Raw genomic sequence first — 23393 nt, forward strand, 5'->3', positions numbered from 1 at the left:
GCTTTAAATGTTGTCTTCACCCTACTACACCTCAGTCTCAAGTGTAGTTTCTCTTCAAGAGGGATTTATTTAAATAGCATTGTTCCCTGAGCATCTTCATTCCTTCATACTGAAGCACAGCAATAACACTTGTGATTGCATGTAATGTTCATTTTCAGCTGTGATTCTAAAATTATAATTAACAGTAATTATATATACACACACCATATAATTGCATATATATTATGTATGTAGGTGTAACTAACAATTTTTTGGGAGTGGTAAATTTAGATGACAAATTTTGAGGATTATGTTCCAGCTCTAATAAGATATCAGTAGCAAAGCATATATGCAGTTCAACAAATTACATCTGCCTTTATCTTTCACATTCAGTTGATACAGAAAGTTTCTAAATTTTTTTTAACCTCTTGTCTTAAATAGGCATTACTAGCTTTGGGCATCAGTCAGTCTGCGAGGACACCTGACCCTAGTCATCCGTAAGCTTTTTGAGTAAATAAAGATTTTGCTAACTATATATAGCAGTAAGATCAGTTCTTGTTTGTGCATCACCTTGTTCTTTTTAATTTGCTGTTTTCTGTCATTTCTGAAACATATTATTTCTGATTTTACAACAGATAAAATAAGAAAAGGGTTTTCTTTCAAGCTCCAGGAGTTGGAGCTTCAATGGCTTGGTGCATGTGTTGGGTTTTTTTTGTGGTACACTTTTGCTATGTTTTATTTTAATTGTCATTATTTCTCTAAGTTGTTCTGGGCTCTTCTGCCTCTAATAGATCTACTTTTTAAACACTGTTCATATGAATCATGGGATTTTATAAAAAATAAAAATTACTGTCCTCTTCCTTTTTTCAACAAAGTGCTTTTATTCAAGCTAGTTACTTGTACCATAAGGAGATGTGTTTGACATAAACTACTCTTTGTATCTAGTAATAGGAGTATTACTTGATAAGTTCTTACAAGTTCATGAAAGTTGTAAGCTGTACTCTCCATGCTATTTTCTTGGTGTTGAGCTGTTTTACTCCTCATATATTTAGAGAAGTCATTCCTTCTTTAAGAACTACTTCAAAAATATGTCTAATTTATGGGATTAGTTGTGCTTTTTTTATTAACATCATCATTAAAATTTGAAAAATTTAAATCTTAAATTTGTGCAAATAATTATCATATCTCGTTTTTCCCTCTCACTCCTTTCCCTTTTCTTCAATATAGACAAAAGAAGTGCATTGTTTGTAGATGGAGTTAAAACCAAAAAAAGGAATAAACACAAACTTTTAATATTGCTTTAATTCCTCCACTGCACTTAAAAACTGCAAGTGTTGGATGTCTGTAGTTAGCTGAACTACTGAGAGATGTGTAAATTTTATTCCCATTAAATTAGCTTTATGAATTATGTAGACTGGCTGCTCACAAAACTAGAGGTTTTTTCGCATTTAGAAGTAGCATTTCACTAAAATCTTAAAGTGGTACAAATGTAGTTATTTTGGGTTTTTTTCAGCTGTAAAATAAAATCCTCAGTCATGGTACAAGAGCTAATACAGCTGTTTAAAAATAAGTTAGAAAAACATTTATGCTTGATGTCCTTACATGTATTAGATATCCTTTTTCAAGTAGGTTTTTTTTCCTCCCTTGGATTAGATTGGATTTAGCAGCTTTGTTTTAAATAGATGTCAAGTCATATGATGATAATTTAAGACATGTAAAAATTAATATGAGGCATGTTTGTGGAGATGTAGACTCTTATATTCCTAAAATAATTTTCTTTCTTCTAGGTATGGTTTCACAAATATGCGCTATATTGCCTCCCTGATTAGTGGAGTAGGCATTTTCATGATGGGTGCAGGACTTTCTTGGTATCATGGGATCATAGGTTTACTCCACCCTCATCCTGTAGAATCTCTTCTCTGGGTAAGCTAATCTTGTTTGGTATTGTATTTAACACCAGTGACTTAATAAAAAATAGTGGCATAGTTTGAAACTCACTTCCTGAGTTGGTTTGAATCCCAGCACCATTAACTCAAACCATTCTTAATGAAAATGTGTTTTAAGAAAAAAAAATCTTTAAACTGTAGTTAATCCTGCAGCAAAATTAGCTGTTCTCTAAACCTTGCATCTTCCTTTCATATCCCCCCCTCCAAGAAGTCCTGCTTTCCTGTTTTGGAATATATTGCATGATCTAATTATTATTGGTTTCCTTCTGTTTATGGACAATTACATGACACTGTGGGAAATGTGGTTCTGGAATGCTGCATTTGGATAGACTGTGGCAAAGAGATCTGTAGAAATATGCATGTAATATAATATCTGATTCTTGTTTTTTTTCCATACAGGCATACTGCATTTTAGCAGGATCATTGGTATCAGAAGGAGGTATGCAGTTTCAAGTTTTTATTTAAGTATTTGTGATCTCTTAAGATAATAACATTTTACAAATGTCAGCAATTGATCTTTGCTTACACAGTGAAATTTTGAGCTCTGTTGCAAATACTTGTAAACAAATGAAAAGAAACGTGAAAACTTTTCTCTTTTATATATGTCTGTATAGTAAGAAGTTGAAGAACACAAAATTTGGAAAGTAGACATGGATTGCCTTTTTGGTATTAAACTATCAATGAATATAACTGTTCTGATTTGTGTGGGAGACACACTTGTGGAAAAAAACTAACTATACTTTATTCAACATACCAACAGTCAGAGCTTTCTTGATGATCTGTTGCTTGATATTATAACAAAAAGCTCCTCTTTTCAAAATGGAAACAAGTCCCTCTGCCTCTAGCAATTTTCAGCAACAACTTTGTTGTTTCAGCCACCCTGCTTGTTGCTATAAATGAAATTCGGAGGAGTGCTCGAGCCAAGGGTCTTTCATTTTATCAATATGGTAAGTGTCATTATAGCAGTAAGGTTTGTGATGCTATTTAAAACACAATCTGTTCACTAGTATTTCCATAATGATAGAAACAATTTTCTGTTTTCCTTTTTACTTTTCCCTTTATTGATCTGTTTTCTATTCTACTAACAAATAACATTTTACAAATTAGGTGAGAACTGTTGATTTAAGAATGCTGTTAAACACTTGGCTAAGTGCATGTATTTTATATGACAAATGCCCCTTTTAATTTTTCTAACATTTTTGAGAAGCTGCCATAATTGGGCTTGTTCTGTGTATGTATAAATGCTTTTGGAAGTCTGAGCACATGCAAAAATTCAGTTTACACCTATATAATTGCATAAATTGTTCTTTTAAATTGCTGTTGTTAGTATAGCTTAAGTACTATGCATAACATACTAAAGCTAAATTTTCAGAGCATTGTAACTTTTTTGTGTTGTGTGTACAGTTGTGCAGAGTCGTGATCCTAGTACCAATGTGGTGTTACTGGAGGATGCTGCAGCCGTCCTGAGCGTGGCTGTAGCTGCTACCTGTATGGGACTGACTTCTTTAACAGGTAAAATTCTGCACAGAGGCAGGCAGAATGTGGATTTTTTCCCCTGTATGGATATGGACACAGCATTTAGTTTATATTGGTTCATTTAAATATGTCTCTGCTCTTGATTTCTGATACTTGTACTCTGTAAGCAGATTTTTGAGCTGTTTTGTCGTACAAACTAAGTTATTTTTTACAAAAGGTAAGATGATATGTATGCCAAGTGGTTCAAAGTGCATCTTTGCTGCATAGTTAAATTTTCTACGTATGCCAAGTATGCAGCCATCTTTGCTGCATAGTTAAATTTTCTAAAGAGGGATGATTACTTATTCATCTTTTTTTAAGTATTGATTTTTTTAAAGCGAATAAACATTGGAATTTTGTTTCTTGTGGCTTCCATTGACTTAATTGCAAGTTTCACTTTTTATATAGAAGGAATTTTAAAATTTAATTTCTAGTTTCCTTCATCAACTTAAAAACGCAGTACTATTTCTATAGGTCTGAGCATGAATAAGTGTTTGAAACTTAAGTACTATATTCCAGAAATAGTTAATACTTGCAAATTTTTGAGTTACTGATAAAAAACCACTGGATTTTGTGCTGCTACATATGTTTCAGTGTATATAACTTTGTCTATAAATTTATATTTACTAATACAGAAACACATACAGACAAGAGTTTATTCATTTATTAGTCCTGCAGGAGACAGGAGTGGTCAAGGGACAGGAGGAACTTATGGCTTTATGATAAATTATTTGGTTCCAGCTTCATCATGTTTCTCAGTAGGAAAAAATTCCACTGAATTAAGAAAAGAAAAAAGTAAAATAAATGACTGACTAAAAAAACCAACACCAACCAAAAAAACATCACTAAAAAGCAAAATCCAGAAAACCCCTCAAAATTATGAACTCTTTTCAGTGTGAAATTAGAATTCTCTGCTATGTTTTAGAAACACTCTGTGAAACTAATTTGCTATATCTCATTTAGGAAACCCCTATTATGACAGTGTGGGGTCTCTGGGTGTTGGAACTTTGTTAGGAACTGTGTCAGCATTTCTAATCTACACTAACACTGAAGCCCTGCTGGGACGATCCATCGAGCCTGAGCAGCTGCAGAGGCTCACCGAGTTCCTGGAGAGTGATCCTGTAGTAAGGTAAGAACCTCTACAGCTTAGTCTCTACTATCAACAACAACAAACAAGAAAACAGCATTTAATGAGAGAAATCTGGTAAGATTGCTTTTAGTGTAGAATCTTCTGTATTGCGATTCTAGAATCTTTATTATTGCTAACTTCTATTTCTGTGCTAAAACTTTTAGTAAAAGAATACTTGTACCTCTTGGGTGTTCAACAGCTAAAATAGCATTGCAGATATGTTCCAACGGTCACATACATTATAGGAATTGGCAATGACCTAATGAGAAAGCCATCACAAACTTAAAACTATGTTCAAATTAATGAAATGCAAGTGCTTAAATGATACTATTATGTTGCTTGAATAGTTTATTAGTACCTAAATATTTAAATTCTGTTACTGTTAATATTCAGTGTGTGGAATTGGCAGGACATGCTGCAGTAGTGTATGATGCAATGGATTCTTCATGTTACATGCTTATAAATTAACTCATTGCTAGTTTCTCCTTCTTAGCAATTCTGCAATTTGTAGTAATCTGATAGCTCATTGTAATTCTAAATCTTGCTTAAATGCTTTTCAATGAACTGTTTTAACTTTACCCCATTAACCTTGATTTAGAAGCAAACTTTTTTTTGTTTTCTTTTAGATCTTTAATTAGGAATATATTTCTGTGTAAATCAGCTGAAATATTGTAGTGCTTTTTTAATTTGTAGTAATTTTTGAGCTGTGGAGGGAAAATCTCAAAGCCCATTAGTTAATAATACCAGAGTACTTGAAAGAAACCAAGTGCTGGCACCATCAGTGTTCCAAGCAAGAAGTCTGGATGACATGTCCTTCATTCCAGAAACTTAACAAGAATCTTATTTGGAATAGAATTCTGTTAGAATTTTCACATGTCAGTAAATTAAGTATTTGTGGTGGTCCTGGATTAGTCTGAGTGATGAAGGATGTGTCAACAGTGCTGTGTTAGAGTAAGTGAGTTCACATGTACATGACTTCTGTAGTTCTTTTTTCCAAAGTGCACAGGTGGCTTTTGCTTGTCTCAGGCTGAAATAATAAAATTTTTCCTAGGCCAAGTACCATTTTATAATGTATTCCATTTTGTAGGTGGCTTCCCTACAGAGCAGACTTAGTTCATGTTCTTCTTGCTGTAAACATTTTTTTTAAAACAAGAAGTACCTTAATTAAAAAAAGCATAAATAATAAAAGAAATAAAAACTTGTGAGAAACTGTATATTTTGATTCTTTTGGGGTTAGAAGCTGAAACATGTTTAGGTGCTTATCATACTCTCTGTATTCACTTTGTCTTCAGTTATCTCTTTCTTAGATCCATGATGTTACCAGCTTTGATTCCTTTCAGTGCCCAGTTTGTCTTTGACTGAGTTCTTACAACAAGCCTGCTATCTCTAGCTTAGCATCTTCTAAGATGACAACTGGTATTAATCTCAGTTCTCTGCAATGTAAACTTATATTACCCTTGCTTGTTACTAGGTGTGGGTAGATATGATTTGGAGAAAAGGCTGAAAAAAACAAACCTAAGGTTGAAATAAGGAAAAAAAAATCATAGCAGATGAAATGAGGAAGAGGAAGCCTTTTAATATTAAGTATTTCTTCAAAGGGCTCCCTATATATTTTCCTCAACATAAGCTTTGGACTTCTAGGAGTGTCAGCATTTTCTTGAACATTCAAACTCACATTTTCTTAAATGGAGATGTGTAGTAGTGTGTTGTACTCTTACATATCCTTCTGAAACCAAATGTAAAAGAAAAAGCTCCTGATTACTGGCCTGCTTCTAATAGTGACTAATATTTGCTTTTTTATTTCAACCTTTCAGGGCTTTCAATTCTCAATGCAGTGTTTTTTGCAGTTGCTGCTCCCAGAATATTCCTCCCTTATTCTTTCAGGCATGGTTTGCAATGTTTACTTTCAGATGTCTTTTGCCAAATCAGAAGGAGATCTTTTAGGGAATCATTCAGTATTCATCAGAAAGTATTTTAGATCCAAATTGACAAAAGGATCCAGGGGCTCTGAGATCTACTCCCTTAGCCCCAGTTAGCACCACACTTAAGTTGATGTTCCAGCAGTAGCTTGCCAGAACATTGTGACCCACTGCTAATTATAAAGTATTTGATTATCAGGCAATACTAACTGCTGTCCTACTAAAATAAATCTCTCTGGTGGTAATATTTTTTCAACTAAATATTTGATTGATTCTTTAATTTTTTTTTAATAACAAGATTGTTTGACAAGATCGACGTTCCCTAAAATCTTAATGACTGGAATTAGTGTTCTTAATATAGAATTCTTCTCTCCACCTTTCTAACTATTTTCCTTCAGTTGTCAGGTGAAACTGTCCTCACTTAAATAGCTGGACTTATTTACTCTTCTTAAATTTTGGCACAGTGTTGTTAATCTGGTTTTTGTTTTAATTCTCATCAGCATTGCTAGATGAAAAATTAATTTGCCTCCACAGTTATTCTTAGTTCTTTTAACTCTTGAATATAAGTTGTGGAACCTGTTGGATTAGAAGCATTTTTTTTCATTTAAATGTCCAGTATGCTTCTCTGCTCTAAGTAGGGAAATGCTTTGTTGTACTAATATAATCTTGCTTTTTTAGATTAAGAAGACAATTACTGCATGATTTTTCCTGTTCTGCTTCATCAGTAACAATTTTCCATTTCTGTCTAGTAGCAGACTTGTTTCCATGTTATCCTTTGTTTTGATATACTTAAAAAAAGTTGGTTTGTATCATGCTCTGTGACTTTTTCTTCTGCTTCTCCTTTCAGCTTGTTGGACTTTATGATTTCTCCTTTCTCTTCATTTTTCTTAGTAATTTCTAGTTGTGTCCCATATTTAACTCATGATCCTGAATAGGCTTTCAGAGTTGTTCTCAGCTGGAAAATTATTTGATTTTATTTTTGCTATACAAACATTCAATTCTTAACTCTCATTGACACCTTTAGTGCATAAATCATTCTTGTGTTCAGCTTAACTGAACTGTGGGAGATTAGTCCTTCATAACTGTGAAATAAAATATGTGATGTGGTACAGACTCTGTCCTGATTCTGTTCTTATGGAATTTAATCACAGATTCCTAGACATAAGCTATTTTTAGTGACAGTTTCATCTTTAATTTTACTCGATTGTAACAGCTGTTGTGTAGTTGTGCTTCTGTTGTGCTGGAAAATCTGTCATTCTGGTTTGAACGAAAACCAAAAATATCACAACCAATTGCTCAAACCCAGTAACTTGATGTTCTCTGACAAATTTTTCATTAATTTGAAACTTGCTCTTTTCCCTAGTTAGAATTTATGGTTTATTCTAACCATCCAGAAGCTTCCATAAGCAACCTTTGTAGCTTAAGATTTACCATACACATCTGTATTTTTGAATGATTAGTGATTTGTTTTTCCTTCTGACTCACTGTCTTATCTTTCCTGGGCAGATTATGTGCACTAAGGTAGACTGTTTTCCTTCATATTTATAGAATATGCTTAATTTCACTGAATTTCATCAGGCTACTGCTTAATGAGAATCTCAAATACCACTTGTTATCTTCTTACTTAGTTCTGATAGGCACTTGATATGTCTTCGACATTTTTGAATCACGTGGCTCCAAATTCTCTTTATTAACCCCATCTGTTATCTTAAATACCCTCTTTGGGATAAGGTAGTTTGATGCCATGTAGTTTGCTCCAATTAATGCTGTTTTGATTTGATAACTTCCCACAGAATAGTTGTGTGAATTTGAATGGAGCTGGAAAGCCTTTATTGGTACCAATAAGCTGATAGTTCTTTTCATCTGCTTAAATATTTACTAAGATGTATTTTTGGTGTCTCTCTATTTAGTTCATGTTCTGTTTCTTTTTTAATATGCTTACCTCTCCTCCACCCTGAGTATTACAAGAAGTATTCTGTAAAAATTTCCTGTGTTTATTTATCTTAAAGTTTATGTCTCCTGTTCTATTTTGGCTGTTCATTCTAACAGGCTCCTTCCAACATACATGCCTTCTGCTTTCTTCCTGCACTGCCTGTGAATTTATTTCTGATTTATAAACATTCAGATGCAAAGAAGCATTTTTACTTGGGAAGAATAAATTTGCTTAAGACAAAGGGCATGCTAAATTTACAGATTCTGTGACATTCCACAATTTAGTAAAGTTTGGTGTTTTCCATCAAGTGAGCTGCATTGCTGCATCTAAATCTTGTGTTAGAATTTACCAAATAGTCAAGAATGCATTTTTCTGTTAATAAAATTAAAAGTCTTTGAAATCTTTTATACTTGTTTTACTTTGAAAATGTTAGAAGCAAGATTTTAAAAAATGTGAACTTGTTGTGATTTGTGTTCTGTGTTTTAGTGTCCACTTATTTTTTCTGACTTTGAAGGGAAAATATGGAAACTTGCTCTGCAGTGGCAATTTAAAATTTTCTTGGCATTGAAGATAAACTGAGTTTTTGTTAATATAACAAGGAAAAAATCAAGTATTTTATTTTGTGTGTATTTCACTCTTGAAATTTATCACAGTATGTCTTGGTCCTGAGTTTGCTTCTTATCCTAAAAAAATTAAGATCTTGTTTACTACCTATATGCACATATTAGAATTTGTCCAACAAGCTGGAATGAAACTCTGCTACAGAAACCCAGAATTTTTCAAGGGACCAAAATATAAACATTAGAGCTTTCATGTTCTAGTATTTATTAGGAGCCTTTAAATAAAGAGAGATTTTCAGCATTTACAAACAGGTGTATCTTGATAAGCTGTGATTAATAGGTCTGAAGGATCAAAAATGAGTTCCAAACACAATATTCGTAACTTTTTCTTAAATGTATTTTTGAAAACTCTCCAAAAGATCATGCGTTTACCAACTTTAGGAAAGGACACTTCTATAATTGCAATGTGTCCTTTCAATAATTCTCAACAAGTTATTGTTCCTTTCCTCAGAATTGAGGGTACTTAAAAGCTGTTAAATAGTGTCATGTATATGCACAAGAAATTCTCTGCAGTGGAAAATAAGTTGGGCTTAAACTTTTAACACAGAGTGGGGAAATTGTCACATTTTTAATTGTGGAATTTTTTTAACACACTGTTAGTCTAGTTCTGAATCTGTGATGCTTCTGGTTGTCTGTCTTCTATTGCAGTGATTTACAGATATGTTGGTGTTGCAGAAATCTGTGGTAGTGATATAACCAGGTAAACATAAATAAGTATTTAATGGAAGTGTGGGTGAGCAAAATGAGGTTGTTTTGTCGAAGACTGACCTTTTAAAATTACAGGATCATTTTATGGTGACAGTATTGTTAACATGAGAAAAACTAGCTAGTGGTTTGTTCTATGTTGTTTTACATTGTCTTTAAAAATGTATGTGTTTCAGAGCAATTCATGATGTTAAAGCCACAGACATGGGAATGAGCAAAGTGAGATTCAAGGCAGAAGTAGACTTTGATGGACGTGTTGTTACTCGGTCTTACCTGGAAAAACAAGATATTGAACAGCTGCTACAAGTATGTAGAAAAAATTGCTTTTGTAACCCCCAATATTTGATACTTACTTTCCAATTTCAAGTACCTCTAAACCCAAGACTTGAAAGTAGATGAGATACGTTTCACTTCTTCTTTTGAAGGCTTGCAGATGTTCTTGCTTTATGTTAGTGTTTTAAATGTACTTAGAGAGATCTGTATTATGTGCTGCTGAAGAAGACCTACTTTTGGCCTGAGAAGGAGGAAGGCAGATATTTTTTAACTCATTACCCTTGAGATTGGTTCATGTGATCAAAGCCAGGTGCTAATAATGCCAAGGTTGTGCATTTGCTCCCTGCACTGGCCATTCATATGAGTGTTGGAGTCAATAACCCTTGTGTGTCACTTCCACTCTCAATATTCTATGACTCTGTGATTGTTTTGTTAGAAAATACAGATCTGTAAAAAAAATATTGATGAAAACATAATTATTCCAATAAGTTTTTTGAATTACAAGATCTGCAGTTAAAACTAGAAGCTTCTCGCCTGCAAATAGGCATCTGTTTTGACACAGCCATTTGCCCTGGGTGTTGGTGGTGCTGTGCTGGGGTTTACAGGTCCAGCTGTTCAGACTTGGTGTGAATATGGATTGCCTGCATTATAATTTAGCATTTTGATGATGTTTAAGAATTAACCATCTTTAGTAAGTGTCAGTCTCTGATTTCAGTATAGTTCAGAGTAGATTTGCTTAAGCTGTCTTTTCAAGACAGAACTAATTCTCTGCTGTATTCTATATGGCAAAATTATGAAATATGAAGAAATAATTATTTATATCTAAATTAAAAGGAGAGTTTTAAGTGAGCAAAATGTTTTGACAAGACAATGTTTTTGTTTTCACTGGTAACTTTCTTATGTACATTTGTTTACAAAATTTCTTTTCTACCCTTTCAAAATGAAATACAGGTATCTGTATTTTGTCTGTCCATTAAGCATGCCTTAGAAGTTATGTTTACTTTTAAATTTTACATTATAATTTTTAAAATCATTAAGTCAGTATCCCAGTTTTAAAATCCTGTTAATGTCAAAATAAGAATTAGGTGTGTGTAAGTATAGTGCAATATCTGACCTATTCATCTACAGGACTTCAATTTAATACATTTTTGAGAGGAAGAGTGCTATCAGCTTTGTACCACTGAGACACTGCAAGTTTGCCTGGTTTTATGTTGCTGGTTGCTTTGCTGTTGCAGTTTTTAGTACACTAGTCTTCTTTTCATGGCTTTGTTAGCTTTTATTATTTACCTGCTACTCCCTTTGGCAATCGCATACAACCTCCACTGGTTCTTACAATACCTCGAGTATTGCTGGGAAAGATCTTCCTGATTGATTCTAGGTTGGCAACTGCTTCTTTCACAGGTCATTGTTGTTACATGTGGTAACCTCATGTCAGCTATAAAAATGTCATTGAAGGATAGCTCCTTTCAGAAGGCTTCAGCCATCTGAAGTCAAAGGCAGACAGTGTGCTTGCCTTTTGACCTATACTTTTTCAAATAAGCAGCTCATTCAACTAGCACTGCTGTCAACGTTATTCTTTCTACAGTTGTGAAGTATTTGTTGAAATGCTGTCATTTAGATTACCTTGGTGTTTTTCTTGTTAGACTTGCTATGATTGTAGCCATGGGTCATTGTGGTTGAGGTATGTTTTAAGCTTCTCAATTCAGTATTCTTCTTCAGTATTGGAGTAGTGAGAAAGGAAGAGAAGTTGCTGTCATGCACTTGTATACACAAGATGAATAAGTTGTTTCATAGTTTGTCTTTTTGCAATAAGCTATTTATCCTAAACATACTTCAACTGAGATAAACTACAGGACAAATGGCTTCCAGACAGGTTGGTGTGACACCTCTAAGGAAAGCTCATGGCTTTAAACTGAAAGGTGATAGACATAAAGTAGATACAAGAAAAAACTCTTTACTGAGGCGGCCAGGGTGCTGAGACAGTGGAACAGGTTGCCTAGAGAAGTTGTGGATGCCCCATCCCTGGAGTTGTTTAGAGCTGGGTTGGATAGGGCCCTGAGTAACCTGGTGTAGCAGAAAGTGTCCCTGCCCATGGCAGTGGGGGAACAACTAGGTGATCTTTAAGGACCTTTCTGATCCAAACCATTGTGTCCATCTATGGCAATACTGTAGTAGCTGCTTTGGTGCTGCTGATGTCTGTAGTTTTTTGGAGAGTGGAGTTTAAAATCCTGTCTTCCTTAATCTCATTCCTTCCATTTTTATGCTGTTGGTCTCTTAGTCTGACTTCCCGTCAACTGTCTTCAAGTTTCTGATATTATGGAGGAGTCATATTTACAGCAGTATTTGTCATAATCCTTGTGGACTTTCAGATGTGTTGGTAATGTAATGCCCAGAGAAGACAGTGTAATGGAATAGCAAGAATGTAGAAAATGGAGAAAGAATACACAGGGGTACCCTGCTCTGCCTTGCTGTGAGGAATACCTCAGAAACTTCTAGAAAATGAATGAAATTCTCTAAACTTATTTGGAAACTTAAGGTGGAAATTAGTTGAAGATAGAAGAAGGTTTTGTATTAAATGCAGGTGTAATGACAGAGCCAGCTGTTTTCATCAACTAGATGCTACTCTTCTGGGTCTTTGAGACACAAGCACAGATGATGTTTTGAGAGTAAATGGCAAAAGCTGAAGTGTTTTGTTTAGGTTTTTTTTCCTCCCTCTTGAAATATGTCAAGACCCTCTGGAGTGTTATTCCTTTATTTTCTTTTCCTCATCTCAATCTCTTAAATTTAATTTCTTCCTAGGAAATTCAGCAAGTGAAAACCCTTGAAGAATTAGAAGCCTTTATGCTTAAGCATGGTGAGAATATTGTTGACACGCTGGGAGCTGAAGTAGACAGACTTGAGAAGGACCTGAAGGTAAATTTTACTGCTTATTAGTGAGTGCTTATTCTGTGATTTATTTTAAACAAAATCTCTGCATCTACTTTCTGTGATTTAATTTGTAAATATGAGAGAGGGAAGGAAGTTGATATTACAAATGCAGATTTTCTTGCTGTAGTATTATTATCTAAGTTCTGGCCACCAGAAAATCCTTACTTTGCCATTTATTAAATGTTTTGTTCCATTTTATACCAACATAGAAAAAATTTTCATTCAATAGACCTGAATGTGTCTTTTTTACTGTATTCTCAGAATGCTAGGCTATTTATAGGCTGTTGAAGTCTGTTTTGGCTGGCTATAAAAAAGAATTTTTTTTAACTGGTGCTTAGAATTGTATCAAATACTTCTGTGTGATGGGACTGCTACTCTACATCTTTGAGTCTTGTTGAGCTGTACAATGTTTATTTTACTTTACAAAAGCCTCTCAGCTGTCTTATGTTTTTTTTTCACTATGCAATTTAAATGTCCTCTGGCTGATGCAAGAAAGGGTTGTTCCCATTTTTGATTTTGTAAGTGTATTGGGGCTGTCAGTCTTACCTTCTTGGTATGAATTCAGAGCTACAAGTGTACTGACCCCCAGATAAATGCAGTCCTGCCATGACTGTTCCTTCTGGCCATGAGACACTACTCAAGAGCATGTCTGTCCTTGCTTGTTATATTTCATGAATATTCTAGTTTAAGTTTCTATCCCTACAGTTTAAGAATCAAAATATTATTTTTTATTTTAATTGCATCATCTGAATCAGTTCTTCATGCATGGTTTTTGAGGAGCAGGATCATGCCTCAATTTTTTATAAACATGGATACTGCTTTTTGGTATGAGCGTGTATATATATAGATATATATATATATATGTATAGTGATTGTGTTGTTATTGAATATGCTTTACTAAATATACTAGTCAGGTTCACATGCTGGATGTCTTTGAAGTCATGACTTTCTCATGGATTGTACAATTCATATAATGGTGATAACATATTTCTATAATATCAGAAAATGCATATTTCTTAATAGAAACAGTGTTTTGAATCTTTATAAATAGCTTCAGTGGCAGAGAACAAATTATTTCAGCAATCTTACCCATTGTTCAGGAAAGTATCTGTTAAAACTTTAAGAAAGTGAGATATTTATATACATGTGTATCTGAACAGTTTATATAAAACTCTACTGCCTTGTTAAAATTGAGAGCACCTCCATACTTTATAAAGCATAAGAACTAATTTATCTATGATGTTGAAAAGTATTTTTCAAATAAAAAGATGACGTAGCCTTCCAAAAATGCCTTATAATATGGACAATGTTTATTGAAACTCTTCCTCGTTTTAAAATAGTCCCTATGTTACCCAAAAAGGAAATTTGTTATCCAGTTGACAACATCATACCAGAAACACATTACTTGTAACCATGTGCAAAAATGCATTTGAAAATTTTCAATTCATTGTTTTTAAACTTTATTTCAGCAACGAAATCCTGATGTTCGTCATGTGGATTTGGAGATACTGTAGACTTGAACAGGAGAAGTCTCCAGGTTGCTGCCCTTGTGGGAAGAAGTGGCATAAAGGGCTGCAAAGCTTCTGGGATTGCAGAACCTCAGCACCATACCTCGCTTCCTTTGCCCTCAGCTTCCTGGACTCTTAGCACTGCTTCTGTTTCTGGAAGAGCTCTAGACTTGCAGACAAAAATTTCCATGGAAAAATCAGTTTCAAAAAGCTACTTGAGTTAAATTTCACAGGAGAGTCTATCCAAGAATATTTACTGTGATTCAGAACTTACAACCTAACAACCAGGTTTAGTTAGGCAAATACAGCTGCCTGAAACTATACAACACATGTAGTTTTTCCATTTGTGTCCCTTTGCAGTCTGTTTGCACTTCTTTAGTTTCTTTCAAGATATCATTAAAGGTTCTTGGGAGATATTAAGTTTAGATAGGAAGAGTTTGTTCCAGTGGAACCTGCCAACCTTAAATTGTAATATTTCAACTGTGTGATTGTTTCACAGTTTTTCTTTTCTATGAGATAAATTGTTTCATATGGGCGCTGGCCTTATCTCAATGACCATGACCTGGAAACTTGTTTTTTGCCACCATTATTACTGCACTTGAGGAAAATGAGGCTTTTCACCTGAGAGGAGCCAGCTGGATGGTTTAGCCAGAGTACATTGAGTTACTGTGAAAAATTACTGCGTACAAATTTTGGTGCATTTCCTCTCTTTAAATTTTGGTTTTTTTCACCTACTTTAACATTTGTTTTCTTATTTGTAAGTATCTTCAGATGTGATCTGGGAGATATCTATGGTAGTGCTTATTAAAAGTTACCTGGCATTTTTGTCTCTTTATATTTTAATAGACTCTATTGCCAGATATGGGCTTTGCTAGAAGATATGAGAGATGCAGCTGGAATATATAATAGTAAAAAATGATCTATTTATAATTAAACAAATGAATACATTGTATTTTTAATTTATTTGCCTTTAGATATTACCTGAATTCAGAACCACTTCCTCTGAATTTTTGTATAACTTGACCTTGCTTGTTTGGGAAAGTAGAGTAATTCTGTCAGTGGTCCTTAACAATCCAGAGATAAGTGATTAGTTTATAACTTGGAAATGTGAAATTCTAGAGCTGTGTACAGTTGTCTCAAGGCTTTCTGCAGTAGGTACTCAAGTTGTACCAGATTCTTTGAGACCCAGTCTTTATTAATAAGGCCATGAGTACTGAACATGCAAGTTGAAAGATAAGTGAAATAACCTTATTTAAGTAGCACTGAGGAAATGTCTTTATGCACTTTAATGTAAAATAAGATTTGCTCGTGGGTGACAGGTGGCAATAAGACCATCCTAGTAACTCAGTTGCTGAGTAATGGCTGAATTGCTGAAAGAAGAAATGTTGATATGAAACAAAAGTCTTCAAAAATCAATTTAAGATTATATTATAAGCATTGCAGCAAATAATTGTGGAGACCAATATGTACAGATTTGACTAAAAGCATTTTAGAATTTTTTTTCATACTAGATGTCACTTTACCAGTGAACAATGAGAGTTTAAAATAACATGCCTTTTTGACAACTGCAAAGCACTTTGCATGCTGGTCATTTTAACATTCCAGAGTTAAGTTACAGATGGGGCTTCAGATGCAGTAATTGTGGGTGAAAGGATCTTCTTGGTACCTTTTTCCATAATTCCTATTCACTGGTGGCTTCTTTATAGCATATTACCTTATGATGGCTAATTCAAAAGAAGGCTTACTTTATCTGGTTTTCTTCTATTGCAAAACTAGTTAGTATATTTAAGCCTAATGATTTAAAATGCAGTTTAAAGGTAATTTGGAAGTCTCCCATATCAAATAAATAAGGCATATTTTTAGCACATTATAAATAATTTACCTTTCTCCTCACCCTTCTATGTAAAATTCATCTCATCTCAGTGTGCACTCTCCTGGTATTAGTCTTATTCATGAAGAGCACTGGAATCTGGTAATGCATAACCTGTTTTCTTCTCCCTGGAATATTTATGTGCATTTTGAATTTGAATAAACACATTAATAAACCAGATATTTCAGAAATCAAAAACCTGAAGAGAAGTAAAACTGGGAAAATGTTCTTCCTGCAGAGATTAGTGAAGACAGCCAATGTGATCCAAGTGGTTTGCATGCTGGAGTTACTGATGAATGAGTAGTGTCAGTGTGCAATTTGTGGGGCAGAACTTTCCCTGCAAGGTTAGTAAATGTTATCTCATCAGCAAAATGTTTGTGTATCATTTTCAAGAAGAGATATGAGCTTACATTCTTACAAGACATCTGCTCCAAAAGCCTATTAAAATGGTTTTTTTTTTATTCATTGGCGATGTAATTCATCTGAATTTTGATATTAGTTTCCTTATTTGAGTCAGAAGAATACCCATTCACACCTTTTGTTTAGATTCAAGAGAGAATTGAGTTCATTGTATCCTAGTCTGCTGATTATAGCATTACAATGTGTTAAATTCAAGATGCCAGGACTTGAGTGTTTCTGGGTACATTACTGTTGACCAGTCTGAGGACCCAGTTCTTAAAGTGACCTGGATGGTGATGTACTACAAAAAGGCAGGCAGACTGGTTTTGGCAGTACCTTGGAAGTTTACATGTCATGCAATTGGATGGAAGTACTGATTCATTGAGCCTCCCAGGTTCGAAAAGAATAGTAATTCCAAGCTGTTACATTTTATTTTATATGTTAAAATTCACAAATTGTTTTTAACAGATATGACATTTTTACTGCTTTTTTTCTTTAACTGCCTTTCTAGTCAAAACTTTGAGGTAATGTGGGTCCACTACTTAGTTTACTTTTATTTTAATGTTTTTGAGGAAAATAATTAGCTAATAAATTTACATTTACGTTATTGAGGCCTCAGATTAAAGAACTGTACATGTGTGGAGGAGTGAATTTTTCTTTATCACAAATGCAATTACAAAATGGGTTTTTTAACAGATTTTAAGGAAAATAAGTGAGGATTTACCTAACAATAAAGTTATATCCTAGGATTTTTTCAATTAAGGTGTGGTGTTTTAAAATAATTTATTTCTGTAGAATGGCCTTGCAGGTTCTATTTTTTCAAATTTTGTTCAAAGTATGGCTGCCCACCCTCTCTGCTTTGTGGAAGATTTCTTTCATGCTGTGCAGTGACTGATAATTCTGTAAAACTTGCAATGTTTTAAAAACTTGTCTTAGTGTTCCAATATACTGAATGATCTGAATGTATTTGAAGTCCAAGTTGGCTGGATACTAATAATGCATTTTTCTGTAGATTTTTTTTTTTTTTGTAAAGGATGAAATTTTGAAGTGATTGTCTTTCCCCCAGCAATGAACATCAAGTCTAAATTGTCTCCATTATATGCTGGAATTCAGCATTTGATGTGGTGTCCCTTTCCCCCTCCCCTTTTAAAGCATTTATGAAGGATACAGTGCTAGTAGTGAACACCCCAGTGGATTACTGTATTGCAGGGACTGTCTGGTGGTTTGTGTTCTGGTCCAGAAGTAGTGGGGGGAACACATTTTTTTAAGGACAAGTTTAAATCCTTTATTCCCTGTGACTTATCCTTGAACTGAAGGCTTTTTAGACTCTATTTTTTTCCTTCCTTGAATTCCCACACAGATTTTATTGTTTTTTTAAAGTGACTCTTAGTTTTGAGGAAGAAGCTGTTATGAACGTCTTATGTTTTTAAAATCAGGGCTGACTTCTACTCTTGGTCTGTGAATTTTGTACTGTACTTCATGTTCATTAATGGTTAAGAATAGTGATTACTGCTTTGAAAGCTACAAACCATGTTAGCCAAAACCAAGTTTTCTGATCCTGTCAGATTCTTTTTTCATCAGTGTCTGGAGACTCCTTTTTTGAGAGATTTCTACTGCCCCCTCTTTGATAAAAGGAGAGTACAGGAATATTTTTAGGTATGTTTTGTCTATTATACATTGATTGCAGTCCTGTGTCCCCTTTATTTGTAATATTTTTAGCTCTTTTTTCTTTTTTCTGTAACAAAGAAAAAAATATGCATTATAGAAGTATCTCTAATAGTGATGAGTACATCAAATACAGTTTTCATGCAAAGAGTTTTCATGCCCTTGTCTATTCAAAGTGTGGCAATTTTTGAAAATTATCAATGAAGTAATCCTTTTTCTAAACTTACTTAGATGTTTTCCTTAGAGAGGAAACCAGAGCACCATATTGTTTAAGATTTGAAAAAAAAGTGTTTCCTTTTATGGTCATATGTTCTTGAGGCATTTTGGCATGGTAGAACAATTGATGAATATTGACTCTTTTACAAAACCTGCCCTTCTGTGCATACCTAAAGGCTTACAGAAGTGAGTATGAAATGACAGTGTGCTTTTTTTCCCCTTCTAGCTTAAGTACTGTGCTGCTTCTATTCTTATTGTTGTCTTTGAATAGAGAGTACCACTAACATCTCTCTTGCAGTTTACCTGCATAATGTGAATGAGAAGTTGAGATGTACCAAAAAGACTTGTTTTTAATAGAGGGTTTGCATAGCTTAAGTAATTTTTCCTTTCCTGTTAGTGAGACACAAATCATTAAGATCAAAAGTAGGCTGTCTTACATAAAAAAAGAAATAGGAATCCAGACTCTAAAGCGCAGTAGTTCAGTTTTTGAAATGTATGTCCTTTGAGGAAAATAAAACAAGCTTTAAGTGGATGTATGGTCTATAGAAGCTGCAGTCAGTCAGGCTTTGCTGAAGCAGAAGAAATTAAACTAAAAGTATATGATTAAAAGAAAAGAATCCAAGGAAGGGAAAGACCCAAGACATTGAGCACCTGGAAATAAGAAAGGTTGAAAATCATCTAAAAAACTTATCCAGAAATAAGAAGTAATGATTGGAGAAGACCAGAACAGTAAGAAATGATATTTTATTAGAATGTGTAAAACTAGGTAGGATGATGTTTTCTTTCTTTTACCAATAGTCTGATAGTTGAGTAATTCCCCCAGCAAAACCTCTTTTTCCATATACTGAAAATCAGAGCCTCTAACTATGTCCTGATATGGTGTTCAGCCTTGCAGGTACAAACCTATTTGTCCACTGAAAGCTGTTGAGGGTGATGTTGTAATCTCAGTTTTTGTTGGTGAGGTATGTGTTTGGTAAGTGGAGGGTGAGTAATGTTATTTGTGGAAGTGGGAGCTGGAGTGAATTAAAGAGAAAATTAATTGAATATTTTAGACAGAAGATGACTGAAGCACCATACTGAGTGTGCTGTGGGAAAGGAAGTGCTCTGTTCTAAGGTCTGCAGAATCCTTGCAGTGGACTGTAGTCATTAATGAATACATTAGTCTTTATTTTTCAATGTGCTGAGATGTCTGTGGATAATTAAATCACGTTCTGAAGAGGAGATAAAACATTCAAAATGTAATGTGAAAAGGATGTATGTTTTTTAAATACCACAGACACTATAGTACATTATAATAGATAGGCAGAAAATATTCTGTATTACATAGGGTGCTTGTGGACATTTTTTTCCTGTGTAAATCAAAGCCACCAATTAAAATGAAAGGTGGTGGTTACTTTTTAGAAGTGTTACACTAACAGCAAGCGCAGTCAAATTTTTGTATAGCCAGCATTCAAAGTTCTGTTCTGGGGAAGAGGTGCCTGTTAAGATAGTGGAATACAGGTCCATAATCTAGCATAAATTTGGTTTTTGTAATCTAAATTTGGACTGTTAAAAACTTTTGAGATTGTGATCAGCTGCTTCAAATCTGAAGTCAGAAGGAAAAAAAAAGCAGTGATGTGTAAATGATGTAATATAAAAGGGATTTTGTAAGTTTCTCTTCAAATTAAATTTGCTGAAGGACTGTGTGAAAAGTGTTCGAAAAACGCCTAAACTGTTTGGAAAGCATTTTGGCTATTGCCAAGATGGTATTAAATTTGAAAGTCAACAGTGAGGATTTTTCACTTGTGGTAGAAGTTTCAAAGGACAATGTCAAAGTCAAAATCCATTTTTCCATTTTGCAGTCTTTTAATCAGATTCACCAGCCCCCTCCCCACCCCATACCTTGCATTTTGTGTATTGGCTTTTTCATTCTGTGTCTTGGTTACTCCATATTAGGATGGGGAAGACATTTGGATGTGTGAGGTGTAGACATTGGAATACTTACCTGCATATGTTCTTTGTTTTGTAATTATACTTGAATTCAGTACATTCTGTATCGCGGCTGGAAGTTGTAATTACTCAGTAAAACGTTACATAGCCAGTAAGGGTCGTGTTCTGTTAATTTAAGCAATTTTATGTGTATTGGAAAAGTAAGCAATAACACTGGCTTTAGGCAGCTGATGGTTTGCTGTGTTTCTGAATTCCAATTGCGTATAACTATTTTATGGATGTGAAACAAAACAAAGGTTCTGTCCATCTATGTGTGCTAGTTATTGACTCTGCCTTCACAATGCTGGCACACACTGTTCAAGAGCATGTGCCCAGTGAGGGAGCAACATGCCCAGGCTGGCCAAGCTCTGTGTTTGTTCTCTGAACCTCACTGGCAGCTCTGCCTTTCATCCTATTCACTCCCTGCCCTCAAAGAGGATGATTCCTTCCCCAGTGCTGGGAAAGCTCTTTCTGCCTGGCTCAGAGGCCCCAGTGGCACTGGCTCCGGTTTGGACTGCCTGTCCTGATCCAGGTGTGAGGATGACATGAAGAAAAGTGGTACTACAGATGGGTTGCATGTCTGTGTATAGCCAAGGGTGTGAAGAATTCCTTGAAGAGGTTGGATTTATGTGTTAGGCTTGCATAGTAACCATTGTTTCACAATCCCAGCAAAGCTGTCCAACCCTCTTAAGAAAAAGCTTGAAATTGGTCAGCTTAGAAAGGATTTAATGTACTGTCTGGTACACTTAAGTGCCACTTTTTATCACTAATACCAATAAAACTGCTTATTTATCCAGTTATGGGAAGAACTCCTTCTAATTGGGCTAAAAAAATTTATGTGGTTGGAAAGAAGACTCAAAAATGTCAGAAATCTGGCTGATGAAGTGGAGAAACTTGAAAAATTGGATTTGTCTGTATGGTATCAGATATCAGAAATAAAGTGGTCAAGCAACACATTGCAGGAAGGATTTTGGCTATGCACTATATGTCCCTATTGCTAAAGATGTTTCATTTGGTAGTTTAGAGACGCCCTTTCGCAAGGGAAGTTTATTGGTTTCCTATGGTTTTGTTGTGCTTGCTTTTTTCCTCTAATGAATCAAATGGCACAAGATCCACCTGAGCAGAGAAGTGACAGACTTGAGGGCCTCATCTCTTGTCTATTTGAGGTCAAGATCAAATACTGGGCTGTCTTTGGGCTGTTGGAATAACCAAGTAAGCGGTCTCAGCCACTTTGAAAGAGGGAGAGAGAGAGGTCTGTCATTTCATGTAATGTAACCTGGAATCTTAAAAATCCTTTCTTTATTTGCTGTTTGTGGCATTCATTGAAAGGCCATTCCAAAATAATTGTGTTAAATTGGGGGTAATGGGTTGAAGTGGGACCTTGCAATCAGATGGTTGAAGGTGATCCTAAAAGTCCTGTTCAAGAATGAGTTTTGTCTGTCTTTGCAAATATTTTATGAGGGACTTATTGAAAGATCATGAAAAGTAAACCTTTCTTTAGTGTTTGAATGAAACTTTTTTTGAAAACCCTAGGAAAAGGGACATAATTTCTGCTTTCACAGAAGTTGTGCCAGCTCAGCTCCCAGTAAATTACGTGTATTGATTTACCCAAGCTCTTTGTAATTTTAGTATTTTTTTTTAATTTAGACTTCAGTTCTGATGCTGAATTGAGGCTTAGTAAGATCTTTTCTAGGTTCTCTTTCTGACACCTGAGGTGACTGAAGTGTTATTCACTGCTCTAGTATAAAGTGATGTTCAATGTTTTAGAGAAGTATTTTTTTTTACCCCAAATACTGATTCAACAGCAGTTTACCATTAAATCTGGCTACTCTGGAGACACAAAGCATTAAGTTTAAGGGTTTAAATGTGGGGGTTTTATTTTTCTTCAAGGCAGTCATAAAGCAAATACATCTTGCATTTGATGCACATAAAAATGCATTCATATATGAACCTCTGTCTCTGCGTGTTGTCACTGTACATAGATATCTTTGGCTGCAGATTTTTTCTCACTGATGTTTCTCACGAAAGACAACTTTCTCAGCATCTCAGCAAAAATAAAAATTAAATACTGTGAAAGAAGAAGCTAATGAATTTGGACAACTTGGAAACCTTGAGGCAAGAAAGACTTTCCAGTAAGGCTGTGGCTTGAACCCATTCTGCTCCTTTCCCTTTATGCTGTGCACTGATTTCATTGGTTTTGACCTTTACTGTAGAATCTCAGTTTCCAGGTGGTTCAAAACAAGGGTTTTAGGTGTAGAAAACTAATTCCAAAATCTGTGTTCTGGGTGCTCCATCTGGTGAGTAGGTAATTGGACACTTCTGGATCATTGAGAGAGATGTGCAGTGGTACTCTGGCTAGCAATTGGTGGGTTTACAGATGTGCCAAGCTCAACTTTTTAATGGAAATGTCTCAGCCTGGAACAATCTTCCTGATACTGTAGGTGGGAAAGATACCCCAGGTGTTTCCTTGACATTCTGTTTGTCAAGAGACTCTGTTGGAACTTGCTGCTCTGCTTCTTTGGATTATCCTTTAGCAAATAACAATTCCCTCTTTCCATCAATAAGTAGTTCAGGTTTTGGCTCTTTGAGGTTCTCACATAATTTTGGAAGAAGAATTGCAGCTTTTCAATCACATTGCTACCAAGCATTTTTGAAAGGTTTAATTAGACTTTTTTTGCTCTACTATTGACCCTGTTCCTCAATGGGAACTAAATTTAATATTAACTTTTCTAATGGGAAACTACTTTGAGTCATTAGCAAAGCTGTTTCTTTCAATTTTCCTACAAAGACAACCTAGGTTGAAGCAATTACATCTGTCAG

The 23393-nt window shown here is 34.7% G+C and overlaps 1 protein-coding gene across 3 annotated transcripts in view; it reads left to right on the top strand.

Annotated features, from left to right (window-relative positions):
* The window catches only part of SLC30A9 (solute carrier family 30 member 9), a 32480-nt gene extending 10951 nt beyond the window's left edge, over positions 1-21529 (top strand). For 2 of the 3 annotated variants that reach the window (XM_031059361.1, XM_005415473.3), the window contains 9 exons: positions 421-476; positions 1767-1902; positions 2325-2364; positions 2801-2872; positions 3330-3437; positions 4404-4569; positions 9923-10052; positions 12819-12932; positions 14417-21529. In XM_031059361.1, coding sequence (XP_030915221.1) covers positions 421-476; positions 1767-1902; positions 2325-2364; positions 2801-2872; positions 3330-3437; positions 4404-4569; positions 9923-10052; positions 12819-12932; positions 14417-14461 — 867 coding nt within the window. In that variant the 3' untranslated portion in view covers positions 14462-21529. The remainder of the gene's footprint in view (positions 1-420; positions 477-1766; positions 1903-2324; positions 2365-2800; positions 2873-3329; positions 3438-4403; positions 4570-9922; positions 10053-12818; positions 12933-14416) is intronic. The other variant, XM_031059402.1, reaches the window with a different exon arrangement.
* Positions 21530-23393: the final 1864 nt, after the last annotated feature.

This window comes from Geospiza fortis, unplaced genomic scaffold (assembly GCF_000277835.1).
Source record: "Geospiza fortis unplaced genomic scaffold, GeoFor_1.0 scaffold40, whole genome shotgun sequence".
Taxonomy (NCBI): domain Eukaryota; kingdom Metazoa; phylum Chordata; class Aves; order Passeriformes; family Thraupidae; genus Geospiza; species Geospiza fortis.